The sequence below is a fragment of the Phoxinus phoxinus genome (assembly GCF_949152265.1).
Source record: "Phoxinus phoxinus genome assembly, chromosome: 2".
Lineage (NCBI taxonomy): Eukaryota > Metazoa > Chordata > Actinopteri > Cypriniformes > Leuciscidae > Phoxinus > Phoxinus phoxinus.
In genome coordinates this window covers 36,398,610-36,420,143 of record NC_136877.1, presented here as the reverse complement: position 1 = coordinate 36,420,143, position 21,534 = coordinate 36,398,610, and the positions used below count along the sequence as shown (strand labels likewise).

At 37.5% G+C, this 21,534-nt stretch overlaps 2 protein-coding genes across 5 annotated transcripts in view; both read right to left on the bottom strand.

The window, feature by feature from the left end:
• rorab (RAR-related orphan receptor A, paralog b) overlaps positions 1-2,958 on the bottom strand; it is a 49,873-nt gene extending 46,915 nt beyond the window's left edge. Inside the window, exon 1 of one of the 2 annotated variants that reach the window (XM_079587490.1) lies at positions 1,893-2,958. In XM_079587490.1, coding sequence (XP_079443616.1) covers positions 1,893-2,052 — 160 coding nt within the window. In that variant the 5' untranslated portion in view covers positions 2,053-2,958. The remainder of the gene's footprint in view (positions 1-1,892) is intronic. The other variant, XM_079587491.1, reaches the window with a different exon arrangement.
• A 48-nt stretch (positions 2,959-3,006) lies between these two features.
• vps13c (vacuolar protein sorting 13 homolog C) overlaps positions 3,007-21,534 on the bottom strand; it is a 51,012-nt gene continuing 32,484 nt past the window's right edge. For 2 of the 3 annotated variants that reach the window (XM_079587389.1, XM_079587387.1), the window contains 32 exons: positions 20,617-21,072; positions 20,342-20,497; positions 19,578-19,836; positions 19,055-19,215; positions 18,802-18,923; positions 17,950-18,247; positions 16,922-17,311; positions 16,642-16,746; positions 16,029-16,190; positions 15,819-15,944; positions 15,598-15,731; positions 14,667-14,793; positions 14,350-14,585; positions 14,063-14,207; positions 13,839-13,979; positions 13,664-13,745; positions 13,510-13,579; positions 12,685-12,796; positions 12,374-12,487; positions 11,388-11,521; positions 11,196-11,277; positions 10,962-11,075; positions 10,684-10,759; positions 10,431-10,594; positions 10,254-10,299; positions 9,910-10,033; positions 7,418-7,532; positions 5,503-5,594; positions 5,281-5,404; positions 5,063-5,146; positions 4,588-4,726; positions 3,007-4,103 (listed from right to left, as the gene is read on the bottom strand). In XM_079587389.1, the coding sequence (XP_079443515.1) occupies positions 4,628-4,726; positions 5,063-5,146; positions 5,281-5,404; positions 5,503-5,594; positions 7,418-7,532; positions 9,910-10,033; positions 10,254-10,299; positions 10,431-10,594; positions 10,684-10,759; positions 10,962-11,075; positions 11,196-11,277; positions 11,388-11,521; positions 12,374-12,487; positions 12,685-12,796; positions 13,510-13,579; positions 13,664-13,745; positions 13,839-13,979; positions 14,063-14,207; positions 14,350-14,585; positions 14,667-14,793; positions 15,598-15,731; positions 15,819-15,944; positions 16,029-16,190; positions 16,642-16,746; positions 16,922-17,311; positions 17,950-18,247; positions 18,802-18,923; positions 19,055-19,215; positions 19,578-19,836; positions 20,342-20,497; positions 20,617-21,072 (4,650 nt within the window). In that variant the 3' untranslated portion in view covers positions 3,007-4,103; positions 4,588-4,627. Of the gene's footprint in view, positions 4,104-4,500; positions 4,727-5,062; positions 5,147-5,280; positions 5,405-5,502; positions 5,595-7,417; positions 7,533-9,909; positions 10,034-10,253; positions 10,300-10,430; positions 10,595-10,683; positions 10,760-10,961; positions 11,076-11,195; positions 11,278-11,387; positions 11,522-12,373; positions 12,488-12,684; positions 12,797-13,509; positions 13,580-13,663; positions 13,746-13,838; positions 13,980-14,062; positions 14,208-14,349; positions 14,586-14,666; positions 14,794-15,597; positions 15,732-15,818; positions 15,945-16,028; positions 16,191-16,641; positions 16,747-16,921; positions 17,312-17,949; positions 18,248-18,801; positions 18,924-19,054; positions 19,216-19,577; positions 19,837-20,341; positions 20,498-20,616; positions 21,073-21,534 lie in introns of those variants that run through there. The other variant, XM_079587388.1, reaches the window with a different exon arrangement.

The following is a 21,534-nucleotide window of genomic DNA, read 5'->3' as shown; positions in this document are numbered from 1 at the left end:
TGATTGTTTTGAGTAAACTTCTTTTTTTTTTGCAATCGCACTATGGGAGTAGTGAAATTGTGCCATTAGCCCCGTTGTACCCTACATCAGAGTGAAACCGATTATAGAGAAGAAGAAAAATGTAAGGTGGGGACTTGTTTTTATCCATCAGTTGTTGATTGGATGGAAGCAACTGAATGCTAGCTTGCAGTTAATTGTAAGAAAGGGGTGGGGTTTAAGCAGACTACATGATTGGAGAAGTCCAGTATATGTCACCAGAGAGAAGTCTGTTGTTTCACTGCAAGTTATGAAAAATTTTGCTAAATAAATTCTTAAATTAAACATATGGATCGATGAATCATTCACAATAAGACCAACAAGATGCATTTACAAAATATATAGGTTGAATTTTAATTTCATGCTAACTTTTTTGCTCTACTTGCATAATGTTTGATAACAACTGACAAAAAAAAACCATTTAATTCACGAAGGATCAATGCCAGTGAACTATTTTCATGAATTGACTATGGACAGAGGGCCTTTCAGTGGCTGATTAATTATGTTGACCATCCAAAAGTTTAATGTGGATTTTTTTTTAAATCCTGCTATGATTTAAACCTCACCACGATGTTATGTTATCCACGCAAGTTAAATTATTCTTCAATAGGCCTACTAGGCAAATAATTTGGCCAAATATCAGAGAAATTTATCTTAACCAAGCAGGAGCATTTGAAAATATAGGTTAGCGGGTTAGGAGTGTCAGACCCTTTTTTCTGAGTCCAACTGAAACTCCTCGAGAGGCCGGATCCATGAGCGTACCTGCCTCCGTTCTTTAGTTACGTAACCGGACAGCGCGACCGTGTATCCGCGAAGAAAAAACGAGGCAATCGTGTCAACAACACACAGAAAAAATAATAATACTACAGCGAGCTACATATTTAAAAACCGCAATAGTCAAGCATGAAACCCAATTTGTTTACACGAGCACAAAAAAAGAAAGAATATCCCTTCATATCCTCTCCTTCTGTGTGTGACTTAACCTGTTACATAACAGCGCTCCACACACACGCAAGCACAGCGCAACGCCTGCCAGACACACGGGCGGCGTCTCAATACCAAATAAGCTGCCTATTTTAGACAGCACTTGAAGGCTACATAGTAGCATATGGAGCTCAAAAATGCTGCAAAGCTAGGAAGCTACACTAGGTTTTAAAGCACAGCCACGACTGCCAAAGCCAAGCGGACCTGAAATCTGCTCCGACTAAACGGTCGACCGTACTACCGAATGACACATTAACCGACCTTTCTTTGACTTGTATCCCTATATCAGAAACATACAAAAGGGGTGTGGCAGTCCCATGTAAAAAAAAAACGGCTTTATGCTTATTTACACACTAGAAATCACCACGCTATGCAAATATTCTCTCGTCTGTAACCTAAAACGTTTAGTGGAATAGACGTTGCATTCAAATGTGTATTATTATTAGTAGCCAACTGAAACATATGGACACGGCCACACTGCTGTCTATCGACTACATACACAATGAGAGCAGGAGTAGATAAAGAAGACACAGGTGAAAAATGACAACATTGATTAACTAGTAAGCAGCATGTGAGTAATCAGAAAGGTGCCAGTATGTTTGGGCTCGCTTACAAAATGTGTATCACATTAGTTCAATTTGCACTAAGCGTGCATGAGCTAGCTAAACTACCACCAGGCCTACATATATGAAAAATAACATATTTAATCTGTTTAATCCATTGTAAATTCAGAGCTAATGTGAAACAGGTCACATGCAAGGACTGGAGTTAACCTGTTAATGTTATATTAAACTCAAAATTTGATCTCCGTGAACTTGAATAAAATGCAAAATAATCCACAAGCAGGCGGTGGTTCTGTTCTTCAAGCTTACCCTTGTTGGTACTTGAGCAACTCTGCCGCCGAACTGGAGCTGGTTTCTCGGTTTCAGCCTTGCTGTCCTGTTTCACCGGGCTGTCCTCCACCGAAGCGCCCGCTTCAGAAGCGCTCTTGCGCGGCACCGTGACGGACTCTGGCGGAGACTCCATCTTCATCTGCGGCTTTCAGTTACTTTTACAATAGGATCACTTTGTAGAACAATTCTGATTCGTTTTACATCGTCTTTTGGTTCGGATTGCACTTAAGCGTGTGACAGATCTGTTAGTGTTCATGGGAGCGGGTGTGGCTCTTCTGTCCACAGACAGCGCTGTTGAGCGCGAGACATGGTCACGCCAAACACACTATTGACATGCTCTCAAAAAACATTCCAGTAAAGCCATATGTGGCTCACTTGTTCAAGTTTTATTAACATAGCAGTTTATTGCCATTTCTTGCGACAAAATTCAGTTTGCAGCCACGACTCAGCATACAAAAATTAAAATAGGCGAACAAATATAATTTGCATTTAATAAACAACAATAAAATTCATTTTGAACAAGTAAAAATGCTCATTACAATAAATAAATAAATAAAATATATGTCCCTGACCCTGTACTTTACCTATGTACAATTTAATTAAACTAATTTCGAAACGATAGATCGACGAACTAGTTCAAATTGGTACATTGAAAGATCCGACTCAACAGAACGATTGTTCACTCATAATACAAGTTAATAATAATCTTTGAAAGGTAAATCTGCTCACATCGACAATTGAATGGATGCACGTCGTCAATATTTGTGCTCAATTTGGGTGATTTATATATTTTCTTTGTGACAATAATTTAACAATTCTCTGCGGTTGTCGAAATTTGAAGTTGTTTGTCAAATGCAGGTTATTAGTGAATATATGTATTTACTCAGTAAAGCAAAGGTTGTCTCGTCTAGACTTGTAGGCCTATCTTTAATTCCCTCTCTCGCACACACGCACAGGACAGACAGCATGCTTGACATGTGATGAGCGAACATGCTGCTGACGTACTTCCGCTGAATGCAGTTCCAGTCGAGGCGCAGTTTAGGCTATCTAGATTCTAGAAACACAATATATAAGACAAACAACAGATTTATTTCAAGCCCAAAATTTTATTAGGTATCCTGCTGCTGACAGTCTTTTCGAGTTTCTAAAAGTGTATTTTTATTTTTACTATTGTGAATGGCAACATTTAGACCGAATTTCCATCAGCATTAACAGCTAATTTGCTAGATTAGAATAACAACTTTAATCATGAAAAGTATGTACATTATGTAATGGACAATATACCATTAGTTTAAATAACGTGTATAGCCTAGATTTTTTTTTAAAGAAAGAAATATCAATATCTTCTCAATAGACACATGGTTCAAAGTCTTGGCTTTTGCATAAAACCTCTGTTCTATAAAGGCCCTTTAACTGACACTTGTACAAAAAGAAAATCCACTCCCTTCCCCATTTGAAAAAATGTCATTTTTTCATTATTTAATTATGCGTTTCTCTAAATGCACTTCAAGTTGTATCCAGGTGCAATCAACGTGCAATATAGTTTACACGTAGAGTGGCATAATCATAGTTTTCATAATAGAGTTCAGTCTAAGACTGGTACTAGATCAGATACTAATTTTATTGTGCTGTGTTGACATGATCACAGTTACATAACACAGTATACTTCTAAAAAAAAGAGCTTATATATCTAGAGAAGCTGATGAGATCAGGAAATTCTTATGTAAAGCCTGACATTCCTAGTGTTTGCATTGGATTAGTGGAGATTTATGACATTTTTGGTGTCTTTAGCTGTTACAGCTGTAACATTGACCTGTGGGCGTATGTCTGATGCATAGGAAATAGGAGGACATGGAAAGACCCACTGCAGAGGGCATGGGATAACCAACCTATCCTTTCCTGCCCACACCAGGCCAATAGGGGTCACTTGCACCCACATCCAGGAAGCCGAATAACTTGGAGAGGATCCATTGCCAGGTGCTTTGACACTACATTCACTGTACATCATTGTGGGAAAACTGTGGAATACAGTGCAATATTTCCTTGCTGTATAGACACGCACCCTTTAATAATGCCATGGTTACTTACAAAACAAACATGGAACCATGAGAGGTTAATGACACTTTCTCTACACTCATAGTAAACTATGTCTTCAAGTGTAGTGCAAGGGACAAAAGAGGCATATGTGTTCTGTAAAACATTACAAAAGAAAACAAAATATTTGAATGTTATAATTTTTAAGTGGAGAGCAATTTTATGCATCATTGTTGAGTAAATGTACACAACACATGTGGAAGGATGATCTAGAAAAGAAAAGGAGAGTACTATATATGTCAGCTTTTTGTCTTCTTTTCTGACAGGATTTGTGATCAAGGTAAGTGAGCTAAACTGGACAAGCTTCACATTGCACATTACAGTTGTATATCGCAGTGATTTTTTTTTTTTGTAGCAAGTGCAGTTAACAAAATTATCTTTTTTATTACCATATTTGTTTTCAAAACACCAAACAAAACAAGATAACAAAAGGATCTTAGTGCTTAGATCTAGTGCTAACTCCAAAATTTCAGAGATACATTTAAAACTTCAGTGAGTTCAACTAATATATTTGCCAAACAACCAAAACATATACATACATACAGTAACTGATGCTTTGAAGGCAAGGCAGGATAATAACCTTAGGAGATGTGGCCACACGTTTATGTAGTTCGACTGATTTAAATTTTGCCCATTTTGATGAAGCGCTGAGATTTCTGTCTTGCCATCTGATATTGCTTGCGTGAAAACTGGGCATTGTCGATTCCTTTTCGTAGACTCTGTGGAGTGTGAAGCAAAAGAGGTCAGAGAGGCCAGTTTGTTCTTGACAGAAAATGAAATGCAGTCATTTTGATAGCTATGTACTTTTGCTCAAAGTAAAAGCAAATGTGAGCCTGAAAGTGATAATACCAGTGACACCTGTGTAACTACCTTGATCACAGCTTAAAATCTATGAAATAGCACGCTAAATATAAAATGCCCAGTGCCATATTCAACACTGGGCATTTAAAGTTTGCTTGTCATTTTCGCGTTAATGAAATTACATGAATTAAAAACTAACAAAACTTTAACAGCAGATTTAATTTCAAAACAAAACATACACCTGTGATGTTTACCTCAGCCATGACAGCATTTTTCATGTTTATCACTTTCACTAGCGCCTGTCCATCCTTCCTAATGAGGTTCATTTTGTTCTGTTCCTGCACCAACATCAAGATTGTTGTCAAGCAATGATCATTTATACACCATATGTCAGTTAGAAAGCCTGTACAATTGTCAATCTACAATCAATGTAATTCCGTATCTGCTAATACTAAAAGTAGCATTTATGTACCCGGTAATATATCTTCAAATCTCCTCCCTCTGCGCTTGGAGGCCTTTGGAAATTCTCAAACTGACATTCCCATTCTTTATTGAAATGTCCAATCACATCGATCTCCTTCACACACATCACTCTCCTGAATGAAAAAGAAACCAACACACACACACACAGCATATGGAAAAGAGAAAATGAGGAAAATGTCACTGTTTCATCATTTTCCAGTTGTTGGAATACCTGTTGGTGATAATGATGTTTGTTTTTCTGTGCCCTGGGTACTCGTAGTGTTCTCTGAAGATCTCTCCATCCAACTGTTTAATCTCAGACCTCTGAAAAACATACACACTCATGCAGCACTATACACAAAATACGGCACACGCTGCTTTATGGCTCTGCGCGTATACTCTTGTAGCAATAACAATGTGAATAATTTGCAAATCAACAAATCATAAATCATCTGAAATGCATAAAATGATCATAGTTTCATGTCAAAGAGGAGTATTGATTTATTCCAGGTCAATCACAGGAGTCAAGCAAGATCTTCAGTTAACACCATTACAACACAGTAAAGCCACATTAAAACAAATGATTACATGACAATTATGAACCATGTGTTATGTATATAAGATAAATATACTATAAAGTATATAGGAAAATACATCAGACATTAATTCCAACATGCACTGTAAAATGCCTATTTATTTATTGCATATAAATGAGGTTGCATATATTAATATGCGCATTTGATGTATCCACAATGATTAAGAATAAACATTATGTCAATAAATATATTTTATATAGACTGTCATTTTGTTATCACAGTTCAGATGCATGGAAATGCATTTACAGACATAAGTTTAAAGAAATGAAAAGGAAGTTTAGAAAAATAGACAAACTTTGCCAGCTCCATATCCTATTCAAAACAAATACAATAATTATTTAAATATTAATTCGGAAAATCTATTATTGTTTGCCATCATATGGTTTTGAAGTCTTAAAACTACCTTGTTTTCTAAAATTTAGGAAATTAAATTGAAATAAAGGATATAGTGATATAAAACTAATAAAATATAAAATGTTTGAGGTATAATGCTGAAATTATTTTTGGCAAAATGAATAGAGACAAATAAAAATAAAAAGTTTTCTAGATAAGAAAAGTAGCAAAGCTTTAAAGGTGTACAAGACAGACAACTTCAGATGCAGACTTAGGATATTATGTAATTTCCTAAACTCAATAATGAGACATTCCATTGTAGGTGCACCAGGCTAGACTGGATGTAGCACTGAATATCCAGTTTGGTTCATTTAAGTGCAACAATATCTTAAAAGTTTTTCATAACATGGATCTTTAAGATAATAGTCCCAAACCCATCTCCCACTCCCATTTTACATTTCCTCAGGCTGCATTTGGGAAAGGACAGAGAAGAGAGAAAATATGAAATATTAAAACAGGAATTAATTTCTTCACAGCAGGGATGGAGTCAGTTCAACTTTTGAGTTTAAGGTCAGTTTCAATAAATACAATTAGAATTTTTACAAGAGGATTTGGAATTTGGTTGAGTTTAAGGCAAAACATCACAGTTAAACATCATAAAAAAGACATCTAGGGTAAAAAAAAAATCTGAACATTGAATAAAACCAGTTTCAAATTTATTTTGTTGACACATTAGAGTTAAATGTTTTTTATAGAGTGGATTTTGGATATCTCTTTTTATCAATATATAAATTAAAAAAAACTGTCAAACGTCAGAAGACAGAAGCTAACATGTTTTTTATCATGTGATTTCTGGCACAATGAATGAGAAATATTTTTTGAGAAAACAGCCTTTAAAAGGTATGTACTGTAATCAAAATCCATAGACACAAATAGATAAAATAAACACTTATGGATTGTTCTCCCCACTAGTCTGAAAGAAGACATTGTAATGAAGAGAAATAGCCCCAAAACCTTAAAATTGACCAGTGCATGAAAAAAAAATAATAATATTGGTTTAGCCTGTAGTGTGTTGCCTTAATCTGTCAAACTGACTCCAATCCTTCAAAACAATTTGGCTGTTAGTAGTTGTTAAATTAAAACAGAGGGTCATGCTGAATAAAATCCTTCTCATCGGGGTTTAGTAGCCTGGTCACTAGGGTTGACAGGTGACCTCACCTGAAAGAGGTCATAGCCCCCCGACTCATGCTGGTCGTAGGGCCGTATGATGCCGTCCTCTTGTACGAGACGCACTGGCCTTAATTTGGTCACCTCCTCAGTTGATTCTGCTACCCTGCAAATCAAGTCAGAAACAGCATCTTAGAGAAGTCTGACAAAGACAACATCCTGTGATCTAGCGGGTTTTATATCCATGTAAAAATGTGTGGGCAACGGGTGAGTCATTCTTAGTGAACAGAATCTACTCAATTAAAGTTCATCTGAGCATGCCCGAACAGCCTTGAACAAACGCAATGCATCTCAAGAGCCATTTAAAAAGCGTCAACCTACAAAGTTTCTTTGTGCTATTGCGTGCAGTGTCTGATTCCTTAAGCCCTCTCTCACCTTTGGTTACTTCTACAGTGCGAGCATGGAAAGGCAATATGATTAGTTCATACAGTTAGCGTTGATCAGTTCGGATCACGTTATGGAAAACATAACGAATGGATGGATGATTTAACGTATAAGCTAGAGAAATCACTGGAGGGGTGGGGGGGCATCGCTGTTCCAGCTTGTCGGGAAAGGTTTGGCATGAAAAAGCCAGGGGTGGGAACACCGTAAAACACAACAGATTTGCCAACTCATCTTTTCAGGCCAGAAGTAATGAAATGGGTGAAAAATGTGATTGGTTAGCCTGGTCATCGACTGCCTTTGAAATCATAATGTTTCTTTTGCTATTGCGCCCAGTGCATCAGCAGTGCAGTGAGCTCGTGCAGTGGACTTCTGACAAGCAGAGCAGTCGGAGAGTGAGAGGGACCCAAAGTCCACCCCAAAAAATGGAACTCATTTACTCACCCCCATGTCATTTCAAACTTGCATTACTTTTATCTTCCGTAGAACACAAAAGAAGATTTTTTTTGTCCATATAATGAAAGTCAATTGGGTCCAAAACAGCACTGGACTTTCATTGAAATGACAAAAAGCACTATTTTATTTGTTTTGTTTTTTTGTGTCATACAGGTTTGGAATGACATGATGGTGAGTAAATGATGACAGCATCTTTATTTCTGGGTGAACTACCCCTTTAACTAGGTTTGATTATTGAGACACTATATATAAAAACACGTGTCTATTTTTTTATTTAAAGGACCACTTCCCTTAAATATAGTTACAAGTGAGTATACGCGTTTTTCTGTACCTCCGCTCCTCTATCTACTATCTCTGCTCCTGTCTGTGCTGTTCTGCTCATCAGACTTTCCACTGGCCCGAAAATGCACCAGAGAAAGGGGTGTGGAGATCAGAAGCAAATGTTACAATGATGGGAAAATAGGCACATGTTGATGAATCCAGTTATAAGGGGATTCTTGAACTGTAGATTAGGGCAGAATGCTACAGCTCACATCCTTTGCTGCCCAAGATGCAATACTTACCTTTCAACAATTCACACCCTGTAAGATTAAAAATTAATTCATGCTGCCGATTTTTTTTGGACTCAGGAAACAAGCAAACCCAACTGAGTGAATGCAGAGGGATCATTCACTGTCATCTCTCTGGGTAACATGGGCATATAAATACACATACATTCACGCTTCAGTCATCCAGACCTTCATACGCACATCTGTACACATACACTCATGAGTGTCCAAATACTCACTGAACTAAAAAGAACAAACACATCCAGGAATTAACTTATGAAAAACATGAAAGAAAGAGTCACAAAATTAGTTGACACTCAGGAAAAAAAAGAAGAAGAAAAGGGAAAAGAAAAAAGCACAAGACAATAAAATACAAGAGACACAAATTAAGACACTGACACAATTACAGTAGATACATCTTAATTGATAGTCTATGGTATATATCTTTTTTTTTTTTTTGTATTATTAAACATGTTTCTTGTCCTTTCGGAATGGATATCATCATCAATATCTTCCTCCCTTCTAAAAGATTGCTTAGATAATATAAATATTTTTTTAAATTTTGAGTGCAATGACATCTGCGCTTACATAATATGATACATCAAAACATTCTCTCTGTCCTATAGCAGGAAGTAGACAAGTTTTCCAAGCTATACTTAGGATAGGGGGAAGTGGCCTCATGACTTCCACTCAATGAGTAAATGTGGGTGAGCCTTCAAACCGCTTGTGGTCCCATATCAGTTCTTGGGTTCCAAATATTGCTTAATAAACATCTTCATTTGAAAATAGGAACTATGTGAAATTGTGAATGTATACACTACAGTTAAATAGTTTGTGGTCCGTAAGATTTTCTTTTGTTTTAATAAAAATTATCTGATTGAATAGAGATTCGAAAGAAAACAGCATTAATTTGAAATAGAAATCTTTTGTGATGTTATAAATATCTTTACTGTGACTTTAGATCAATTTATTGCATCCTTGCTGAATAAAAGTTAATTTCTTCGTACTAACCCCGTAAAAACAAACGTACTAACCCCAAACTTTTGACCAGTGTGTTTGTATGCGTGTATATAGATGTATAATTCATGTGTGTCTCACCTCTGAATGCCCTGAAAAGTACTGCTTGCCATGTCTATGATGCCCCCTGTAGGTCTGGCCACCACTCCAACCAGGCCTTTCCCAATGCCCTTGAAGAAGCCTGCAGCCCCTTCTTTCTTCGCACCTAAACCCATGACAGATTATTAAATGACATATTATATATTCTTGTCCATGGTTCTGCTGTTGAGTGGTTGCCATTATATACCGTACTTGTGTATTTTCAATGGCCAATAAATTGTTACTGTTTACCTATTTATTTTTGAAAATATTTTTGCCAAAACTGAATACAAAAATAGATGATGAAAAAGATGAAAAAGTGATGCATCAGCAGTAAACTGCCATACCTTCCACCGGTTTTGTCACAATTCCTGTTACTCCACCAACCACTCCCTGAAGGAGAACATGACAGAAGTCAATTCATGCTATCCACAATGGAACTTTGTTATATAATGGAAAGATAGAAAGTGAAATGATTGGATGTTTTCTTGGATGTATTTTATAGAAGTCAGGAACTTCAGTACCTTAAGGAAACCCTTTCCTCCTTTAGCCAGACTTTCTCCAAAGTCCTTAGTGGGTCTGTTCATTTCCTCCCTCCGCTTCTGCTGATACTCTTTGTCCATAGTGATGGCAGCCAAGCCTTTACCTACAGAGCCTGTTATACGGGACACCATGCCAGCTGCGCCCCCTAGGAAGATAGAAACAAAACAAGAATCTGCAGTAAGGATCCTCAGTGAGTAGTATATAGGCTTTAGAGAGAAAAGCAAGGTGCCTTACCCACTGTGTGGCCCAGCAAACTTCGAACACCGATAACAAAACCTTCTGCAAATTCCTCAGGTCCTTGAACAGCCCCCTACACACACAAACAAACAGCACAAATGTAACCAATCTCAGACCACACAAAACATAACTTGATAACCTTGTAAACCTGACACTGCAATGGTGATTTAAATAAATATACCTAAAATACCTGGCATTTAAAAGAGAACACACATGTGTACTGAATTAAATGACGAGACCTGAATGAACATATAAATTAACAGCATTTGTCAGACCTGGATGGGCTCATAGAAGAAAGCCTCCACTCCTTCTGATAAGCCTCGGATCAAGCCAAATGGATTTCCAAGAACATCCAGACCCAAAACCAACACGTACATCTGCGTCAAGAACTATGAGGAGAGAGAAAAAGACTTTCAGATGCACTGATGAAGTGAAAATGTAAGTGTTAGAGAGTGTATGCTCATGTAACGACCTCTGACATAGTATGAGTGTGTATTTAGATCACCCACTTGTTCAGTGTAGTGTCTGATCACCGCCCACATCAGTTTCTCTCGCCGGTAGAACTGATATTTCACCTCAAAGTAAGCCAGTCTGAAAAAAAAGAGCGAGACAAAAAGACATCAATCAATGCCTAAGTGAATCGTACTTTCAAAGAGGCATATGAGTCAGTATTAGAGTGCATGCACATCTGAAAGCCTTACTTGAAAATCAGATCATCTACATCAGTGAGTGTGGCACCAATGCTTTTGAGCAGGAGGTTGACGGACTGAATGGCCACCATATCACCCTGCTCAGAATCATCTCCACTGGAGCCCAGAGACAGACTCAGATGCAGCTACACACACACACACACACACACACACACGTTAAACAAACAATTACATGACTTGTTTGATCCAGCTACCCATCAAGGAAATGTATCAATCATTTCTCATTATTAAATCATTCATATGCTGGTAGACAAGTAAGATTCAGTTGATTCAGTTTAGTCTTTCATATGAAAGTACAGTCAAGCACGTCATTAACCTGGGAAAACATTGGGGAATAGGGGAATAAATATCATTCATATGAAACTCCACTACTGGTCAAAAGATTGGGGTCAGTAAATTCCTTTTAAAAGAAATTCAGAAAGAATGCATAAAAGGTAAAGATAAAGATATTTAAGATGTCTATTTCAAATAAATTCTTTTGAACTTTCTAGTTATCAAGGAATCCTGGAATTTATCTAAATTTCCCAAAAATATTATGAAGAACAAATATTTTCAACATTGATAATAATACAAAAATTTTCGAGAACACAAAATCCGCATATTTGTATAATTTCTGAAGGATGATGTGACACTGAAGACTGGAGTAATGATGTTGAAAACTCAGCTTTGCAATTACATGAATAAATTACATTTTAAAATGCATTAAAATAACAGTAATAATATTTCAAAATATTACTGTTTTACTGTATATTTAATAGATAAATGCAGCCTAGGTGAGCATAAGAGTCTTCTTTCAAAAACATTAAAAACTGTATCGACCCCGAACTATTAAACAGTAGTGTGTCACTGTCCAATCATGCTGTAGCATGTGGAAGACTGAAACTAGGGAGAAGGTCTTATTTAAAATGTTGTTGACAAGCGACCTTGAAGAGATCATGTGCTGTGTTTTGAAGTGGACTGTGGTGCTGATTCATTACTTTAATAGGGGAGATGTGGAAATGCTCAAAGAAGCTCAGGCCCGAGGTGTCTGTCATGGAGCTCTCCATCAGCTGAGCCTGCAGCGCCTGCAGATCCTTCTCTATCAGCTTATTCTGAAGCACAGAGAAACACATACTGACATCTCCAGCCCCCTCTTCATTCACATTTCATAAAGCCACACATCAGTGAAACAAACACAGAAGAATGTAATGATGGAGGAAGTTTTTACCACTGCGATCATTGTGGATTAATTTCACTAGTAACATTATGTGATAGAATGTGAACACCTGCAGGAGGATGTAGCAGTTACCTTCTCTTTACTATCCTGGGACTCGATGGCTGGGGTAAACAGGTTGAGGATTGCCCCCAAGAAACCCTGATCGATCTTCACTGCCATCTCCTGTACTAATGCCATAAAGTACCTACAGAAAAACAAGCACTGCCAGTCAAAGGTTCGGATCTACTCATTCTTTCTACTTAAATATAACAATAAAGTAATAAAAACTATGAAATAACACATGGAAGTAAGGTAATTATGTACCGTAGTTTAAAAAATGTATTTAAATTTGAAAAATTTCCATTCAAAAATTTGGGGACAGTAAGAAATGTTAATGTTTTTGAAAGAAGTCTCTTATGCTCACCAAGGCTGCATGTATTCAATTTAAAATACAGTAAAACAGTAATATTGTGAAATATTATTAAAATTTAAAGTAATTGTGGAAACCATGAAAAAAACTAAATCTGGATTCTTTAATAATGATGAAAAAAAGAATAATAATTTGTTACATTTATATAGGGCTTTTCTAGGCACCCAAAGCGCTTTTTATAGAAAGGGGAATCTCCTCAACCCCCACCAGTGTGCAGCATCCACACGGATGATGCGACGGCAGCCATACTGCGCCAGAATGCCCACCATTAGCCCTGCTTAGCTTCAGTGGGCAACCAGTCTTGGGCTACAGGGTGATATGGCTGCTAAGCAAATATATAGCGAAAACTATCGTTAAGATTTTATCACCCAGCCCTAATTTCACACAAGAGAGAAGAATGCGATGTGGTTAATTGATTTGAATTAGTACATGTGAGACTGTGACACAATAAGTAAAAAAAAAACGTAAATCAGGGTGCCATCACTTACTTAAACTGCATGACTTGGCTGTGCTCATTAAACCTTGTGATGACGCTCACGTCAATAAATGGCTTCGGCTCTAAAGATAAAAGGGATATGGTGTGTTCATGTCCACTCAGAACTGTATTAGCTTAGATGCAGCCTTTATAGCTGGTGTTTGTACCTGTGTCTTGAACAATAGATTTTGGAAGAGGAACAGGATGAAAAACAGTGGGAAATATAGCTCCCGGCAGCTGATTATCCACCTGGAACAAATATATGGTGAACATAATAACTGAACGACTGCCAAAAACGACGGAAGTGTGATATTCAACAAGTACATTGTGTGTGGGTGTTACCTGTAGCCAATAGAGCTGTGCACGTAGACTTCTCTGGTGAGGCGACTGTTTCAACTCAACATGAATGCCAGGCAGGAAGTTTCTCCTGATTTGGCAGGAAAATGGCTGTCTCATCAACATGGGCAATCTCCCAAAGTTGACCTGTTTTAATAAAGAATACTATAAAGTCTAACAACATAAACAATCTTATTAATCAAAGTTTTCCTGGTAAAGTCCTTTATTACCTCTAGGCCAGTTTCCAGTCTAGTCCAGACTGGTTCACTCTTGCTGCTGATGTGGTTCTGGTAGGCTTTCTCCAACAGTCCGATGTTCTTGTTGTTAAAGGACTTCCAGCGGTTCTTTGGTCTCATCTCCCAAACCACACCAGAACTTAAAAACACAATTCAATCATCATCAAAAATCACCTTGACAGTCAACTGGCATTTATGTTCCCCTTTTAAAAGTCTTAGAAGCATTTTAAATGATTAGTGTTACAACAACAGTACTGAATGCAGGGTGTGAGTTTATTTACCTGGTGATGCCAACGTATGCAATCTCCTGCCTGATGTCATTGTTGATGAGTGACAGGCCCAGGTTCTGTAATGAGATGTTGACTTCCTGCTGGAACTGCTCCAGCTCCTCCGCCTGCCGTGCCTTTGTGACTATGCCGACATCCTCTGTGAAGATCAGCACCCGCTGGCGGCCGTCCAGGAAAGACACCCAGTGAGTCTGAACTAAGCTGCTATAAGAAAACTGCCCACACTCGTCCTAAAGACAAGAACATGGGAATGACATGAGCAGCAACATAAGACGATCAGCAGATTCACTGACCCAGAATCCTTCTCTAACCTTGACAAGGTCCAGTTCTCCAGTGTGGTCTTGACAGCTCCAGCAAAGCTTCCTCTCCCCTGCTGGATCGTCCCATGCAAAACGCTGAGCTTCACCTGGTCTCAGTGCCCAAGACTCCTCACATCCTCTGCACAAGCACAGAGACACAGACTCAGATTAGAGTTAGGAAACATCCACACACTCCAAAACAGTGATAAGAGAATACAGATGTAAAAAAAAACGACCAGTACTTTTGGTACCACAGTCGAAAAAGGAGCACTTGTGCACAGTTAACATGTGAAAGGCACTTCTTAATCAAATTCCTGGTCTCGATTGGTTTGTTTTAACTGAATGTACAGTATGTAAACAGCCAGGTAAACAAAAAAAAAAGTCAAATATATTGGATCTGTGCATTAGACAGTTTAAATGAGATCTTAACGATCTTTCGTTGTACAATAAATATATTGTTTAGTTTATTATTATTTATCACTGTATATATACTATACAATACAGACTGTATTTGATCAAAAATACAGTAAAACAGTATGTTGTAAAATATTATTACAATTTAACAACTGTTTTGTATTTTTATATTTTTAAAACACATGAGCTGCTTTCTTAGGGATTCTTCGATAAACAGAAATATTTATTTTTGTAACAATATAAATAGATTCACTTTTGATCAATTTAATGCATCCTTGCTTCATAAAAGTATAACCACAAACGTATTTTATTTGTTTATATTCATTTGTTTCGTTTGTAATTATTCTTTTGTCTTTATTTTACTACTGGCTTAATTGAATTAAAACAACAGAATGTAGTCTTCAAGTATTCCTCAATTAAGTAAACATAGCTCAAAAGTTAATATTTATATCAACATTTAACATTCATCAGACATATTCAGACTTTTCATTCATCTGTCATATGAAGTCAAATATTAAAGCGGTCAGACCTCTGTCTGAAGTTGACCGTTGCTGCGGGCGTGTGGTTCACAACCAAAGCAGGTGCAGCTCCATCATAGTAATCAGTGAAGCTGACGACAGTGGAGTGGTCTGAGATATTCACATCCACTATCACGCCACCATACTGATGGAAAAGAAGAATAGAATTAGGTGCTCAATACGGTTTAATAACGTATATTTAGCATCGCGTTTACATCCAGAGCATGTTCACCTGATCCATGCGCAGCAGAGTCCCGTTGTCCTGCTTGCTGAAGAAGAACGATTTGGAGATAGATTCAGATCCCACAACTCGTGCACACAGCTTCCCTGTGCTGGACTCAGGCCAAAAAGGCAAACACTGTAACACACACAATTGTACAGTCAACACAAATACAATGAGTGCATACTGGAGCCTTTGATAAAAGATGAATTCATCTCTGACCTCAGTGGAGGAGATGTAGTGCCACTTGTTGCTGAAACCATTGTTATTTTGCACCTCTCCAACCTCAAGCTCAAACGAAGACTTATTGACCAGCGTGTAGAAGGGACTCATGGTAACAATTCGTGTCAGATTAAAGCTGCTCATCTGGATGCTGACCCCAACCTGGTACATCAAATGAGATTTTCCACATGTACAAATTCACATGTACAGTAGCACTTAAAAATGTTGATTTTAGTTTTTAGTGTTGTATTTGAGTGTATAGATTTTTTATATCGGGCATCTCTAACCAGCCATAACATGAAAATAATTAAACATAAGAGAGATGCACCAATATTACAATTCTTTGACGATAGTTATTCACCATGAAATCAAAATGGACAATTCTTATTTTTTTATGTAATATAGTGGTGTTTATTATAAATATTAATTATAAATTTATTAATTATTATATACTTTTTTTCCTCCAATCAATTCCAGATGGACAAAATCAAGTCCCGCTCTACATTTTTCTTGTTCGAAAAGCCGTTTCACTCGGACATATGTCACAAAAAATGGAAGAAAAGATTATCGCAACTACCGTTTCATGCTGAATTGAAATGTTCAAAGCATTTACCAGGTAGTCCCCGCCTTTGTCTGGACAGCGCACACATCCATAGCTGCCGACAGTGTCCAGCGAGAAGCCATTAGACCAGGAGCTGGTGGACACAGAGAGTTGCACCTGAAAGGAAGAGCAGCATGTACATTTAGAAAGGAATATCTGAACATTTTGTATTGGAATCTACAGGTAAAACATGGCTTTCCAAACATGACAGCCCAAACACATTTTTCTTCATGATTTGGCTAATAGCTGTACAGATTTATCGTTCAAACACTGCCAAAGAGCACAATCCAACCTTATTTTTGCTGAAGATATTCTTCTTTTTAAAGGAGAACAGAATGACGTCTCTGAAGTCGGATGGGTGTTTCACACAGGTATCCTCAGCACGATACTGCAGCACGCGGGACGTCTTATTGATGATCCAGTATGGACTGTAAATGGAGAGGATCATTTTGCTGTTCACGTGAGACACATGCACACCCACATCCAAGGTCAGTCCCTCTATGGTGTCGCAGGTGAAGCAGACGGAGAAGAACTCAGGCATGTCTCTGCTAACCCTCATACGCCCATTCCAGTTGCGACCTTGGTACTTGATCAAAGCAAGTTCCATTATTTCACCGCCAACATTCGAATTCAGCACATCCGCCGCACTTCCCTCCTGAAGCTCACAGATGTCAGCAGAGCGCTATGAGAGACGTGATGAGGTTAATTAATGTCTGTTGGCTGATATTAAATAGATAATAAATTATACTGATTTTTAATATGAACGTGTCATACACAAATGTTTGGGGTCAGTATGATTTTTTTAAATTATATTTTTATTTAGCAAGGACAAATTAAATTGATCAAGAGTAACAATATAGAGATTTATAATTCAAAAGATTTCTATTTCAAACGAAGGCTGTTCTTTTGAGCTTTCTATTCATCAAAGAATTCTGGAAAAAAAAGGATTATGGTTTCCAAACAACATTGATAATAATAACAAATGTTTCATTAACACCAAATAAGCATATTAGAATGATTTCTGAAGAATAATGTGACTGATGACTGGAGTAATTACTGCTGAAAATTCAGCTTTGCCATCACATGTATAAATGACATTTAAAAATATATTAAATTAGGAAAAAGGTATTTTAAATTGTAATAATATTTCACAATATAACTGTTATGACTGTAGTTTTTATCAAATAAATGCAGTCTTGGTGAGCATAAGAGACTTTTTAACATAAAAAAAAAAAAATCTTACTGACCATAAACTTTTAAATGGTAGTGTATGTCAAATGGATTTTAGCATTTGTGTATTGAAACTGCAATATTGCGCACCTCCAGCAGGTAGTGTATTGAGTAAGGTAGCAGGTTTTTTACAGTGACAGCTGGGTGCAGGTGGATAACATAAGCAGGGTCCCAGTCCCCTTCCCCGTGGCTGGCGATGTGGCTGAGGTCATCAGGCACGGCCAGTGTGTTCACCACCAGTGGCAGGAAGCTGCTGTCTATGGCAGGGCACTGCAGCATTGCTTGAACCTCTGAGCTCACGTGCACCTGTTCCTTCCATGAGATGCATGTGGACGACGCGCGATACAGATCTTCTAAAGGACCAACAGGCAGCAAGAACAGCTGACTCCTGATGGAATACATAAAGCACAGAAAGTTACATTATAAAGTACAAAAAAGTACAGGTGGTTTATTTGACAGTATATTGCGGGGGTGTCAAGCACACACTAAAACTAATACTAAATTATGCAAAAAAATTATGAAATGTTTGTGATCATTTATAATTTTGTATATTTCTAATATATTCTATTTTTAGCTATTTGATAGGGTTGCAGAACTCTTTAATGTGTTGTTTTGGACCTTATTTTTAGGTATTTTTGTTCGCCTTGTACTCTAAAAATGTATAATTAAATCTGAAGTTATCCAGCTAAGAGCAGCATGTTGCTTCTCTTTTTCTTGTCAAAAATGTAGTTTGATTAATATTCTCTAATTGGCTATTTCATATGTAAATGTAATCTAAAGCCCCCTGGTGCATGAAAACAATACACCCCTGGTATAGTGATTGAATTGTAAATATGCATGATATGTAGTCAAAGATCTTCTTTACAGTTGCCACTCAAGATATTTAACATGTGAATTCAAAAATGCACTGAAACAAAGTAGGCAGTTACACTTAGCCCATACCTGTAAGCTTCTAGGGGAACATGACACTCCTTCTCAGGCTCAGCAACCCCTACATTCACCATCACTCCAAGTTCAGAAGAGTACTTCAGAATGGCAAAAGGCACTGAGAAATGGTTCTTTATCTGTTAGCACATAATTAACATACAGTTAACTATCAATGTCACTGTGATTTTAACAAGGTCGTTTTCATGAATGATTATTTCTTTATCGAGACAGATGTACGCTCTCTGCAGGTAAAAGTGAGCAGACGAACCTGTAGGGGGGACCGCACTGTGATGACCTTGTTGCCCTCGCTGGCATCGATCTGAAGCAGCACAGACACAGCTTCCATTTGCATGGGTCCTCTGACATTATACAGCCTGCGGCCCGGCTTACCCAACGGGATATTTGAAATCTCGCTATAACCTGAGGGAACTGCACAGAGGACATTTATGATTAGGATTAGGGCTAGGGTATTCATGACCTAAAAAGTTTTACACCATCTCAAATATTATAGGATAATATCAAAATTATTTAAGGGTAATATAACAAATAGAATAAACAGATCTGACTTCCTATATGCTTGTATGGGTAACTTAAGTACAAATGGTCAAATGGTTCAAAAGTTAGAGAGCGACCTGCCAAGACAGCATTTTTGGACATCCTAGACATGCTTGAACTTTCTAAGTGCATATTATGCCCCAAAATGCTATCTAGGTAGGCAGCTTACTAGGTTTTGAGGTGCAACCGTAGGCATTTGAATGGTTTACAAGGTGTACATTATCCATGTTACTGACCTACGCTGAGATTGAATAAGCAGCTTTCCTGCCTCTGCAGTGCGGACAGTCGTGATGAACGCTCAAAGGATGAATAGTCTAAATCCACACTTTTATCCACAGCCAATTCGTGCAGTTTTCCCAGTGTGGATGAGCCAACCAAACGCAGGTTAGCGCTGTGCTGAACAATGAGAGGAATGCCTAATGAATTGCGAATGGTGAACGAGGATTTCTCCTTGAGAGAATGGTCAAAAGTGGAGGCTGTGCTCTCGGAGAATGCCTGACAAGAGAGAAAAAAATTAACAAGTTTAATTTTTACATGCTTAGCATACACTACTGTTCAAAGGTTTTGGGTTGGTAAGATTTTTTATTTTTATGTTTCTGAAATAAGTATTTTATTCTTACCAAGGCTGCATTTATTTAACAAACATACAGTAAAACAGTAATATTGTGAAATACTTATACATTTTAAAATAACTGTTTTCTATTTAAATATATTTTAAAATAAAATAAAATTTCCTGCTGAATTTTCAGCATCATCTCCAGTCTTCAGTGTCACATAATCCTTCAGAAATCATTCTAATATGCCGATTTGGTGTTCATGAAACATTTCTTATTATTATCAATGTTGAAAACAGTAGTGCTACTTAAAATATTTGTAGAAACTATGATACTTTTTTCAGGATTGTTGGATGAATGAAAAGTAAAAAAAAAAAAACATGATTTATTTGAAATGGAAATCTTTTGGAACATTATAAAGGAATTTAATGTCACTTTTAGTTTACCTTAGCCAGGTTGTTGAAGACACCGAGGCAGCACTTGGACACTGTGATGTTCATGGTGTCTTTGGAACATATGGTGATGGCTGTGCGAGGGTCTGGCAACATAATAAAATCCTCCCCAGGACCTGGACTTTTATCTCGAACAGGGTTATTCTTCATCTACACACAGAAACACACAAATAATCACTAACACAACAACCTTCAAGATATTTGATAAGGTGGGAACGTGGATTCATGTTTAAACACAGAAGTGAAAAAAGAAGCGAAATTCTACTTGCGTCTAATTTTAGCTTCCACCTCTGTTTCCCATTGTCCACTCTCTCAAGCAGTGGCTCCCATACCGCATGAGTCTCGTTGAAGTAATTCACCTCCAGTGTCATATCTGCAGAAACACTAAGCAATGACGACCAGTTCTGAGCAGTAGCGGTGAACGATGATTCTGCAAGCAGCAAGGGAACAGTCCGATGCCCCAAGCCTGACTCCAACGTGACCTGCACCACCTTCACGCTCATCCCAAAACTCTCTCCGTCCTTACTGCTGTCCACATCCTGGAAGCTCTCAGTGACCTCGGAGGCCGTGTCCACACCAAGGAACCAGTAGTTTGCATTAGCAACTTTTATCAAAGACCAGAGACTGTTCAAGTCATCGGACGTCTGCTGTGACGGCTCTTCTTTAGGTTTGGGAGCCATGGCCGCCGTGATGGTAATGAAAGTGTTAAGAATGATAGGAGAGATCTGAGACAGCAAGACGGAGAAAAAGCAGGTTTGTTCAACACAGATTAGGAAATACTCAAATGATATGTAATGGAAACATAAGATATTTGCATAATACTGTAAATATTTACACAGAGAAGAACATGTCATAATCTTGACATACAGTTAAAGCATCTTTGTACACACACAAAAAAGGTGTAGTCTTTTACAGTTTAGGGAGCAAATACACTAGCATCCAAAAGTTTGGGGTCACTACGATTTTTTTGTTTTTAAGAAATCAATACGGTTATTCACATGGGTGCATTCAATTGATTACATGTGACTGTAAAGACATTTCTATTGTTACAAAATAACGGAATTATTTTGAACTTCTAATCGTCAAAGAATCATCAAAGAAACCACAAATATTAATATTAATTAAACAGCAGAAAATATTAAATATTAAACAGCAGAAATGTTTCTTGAGCTACAAATCAGTGTATC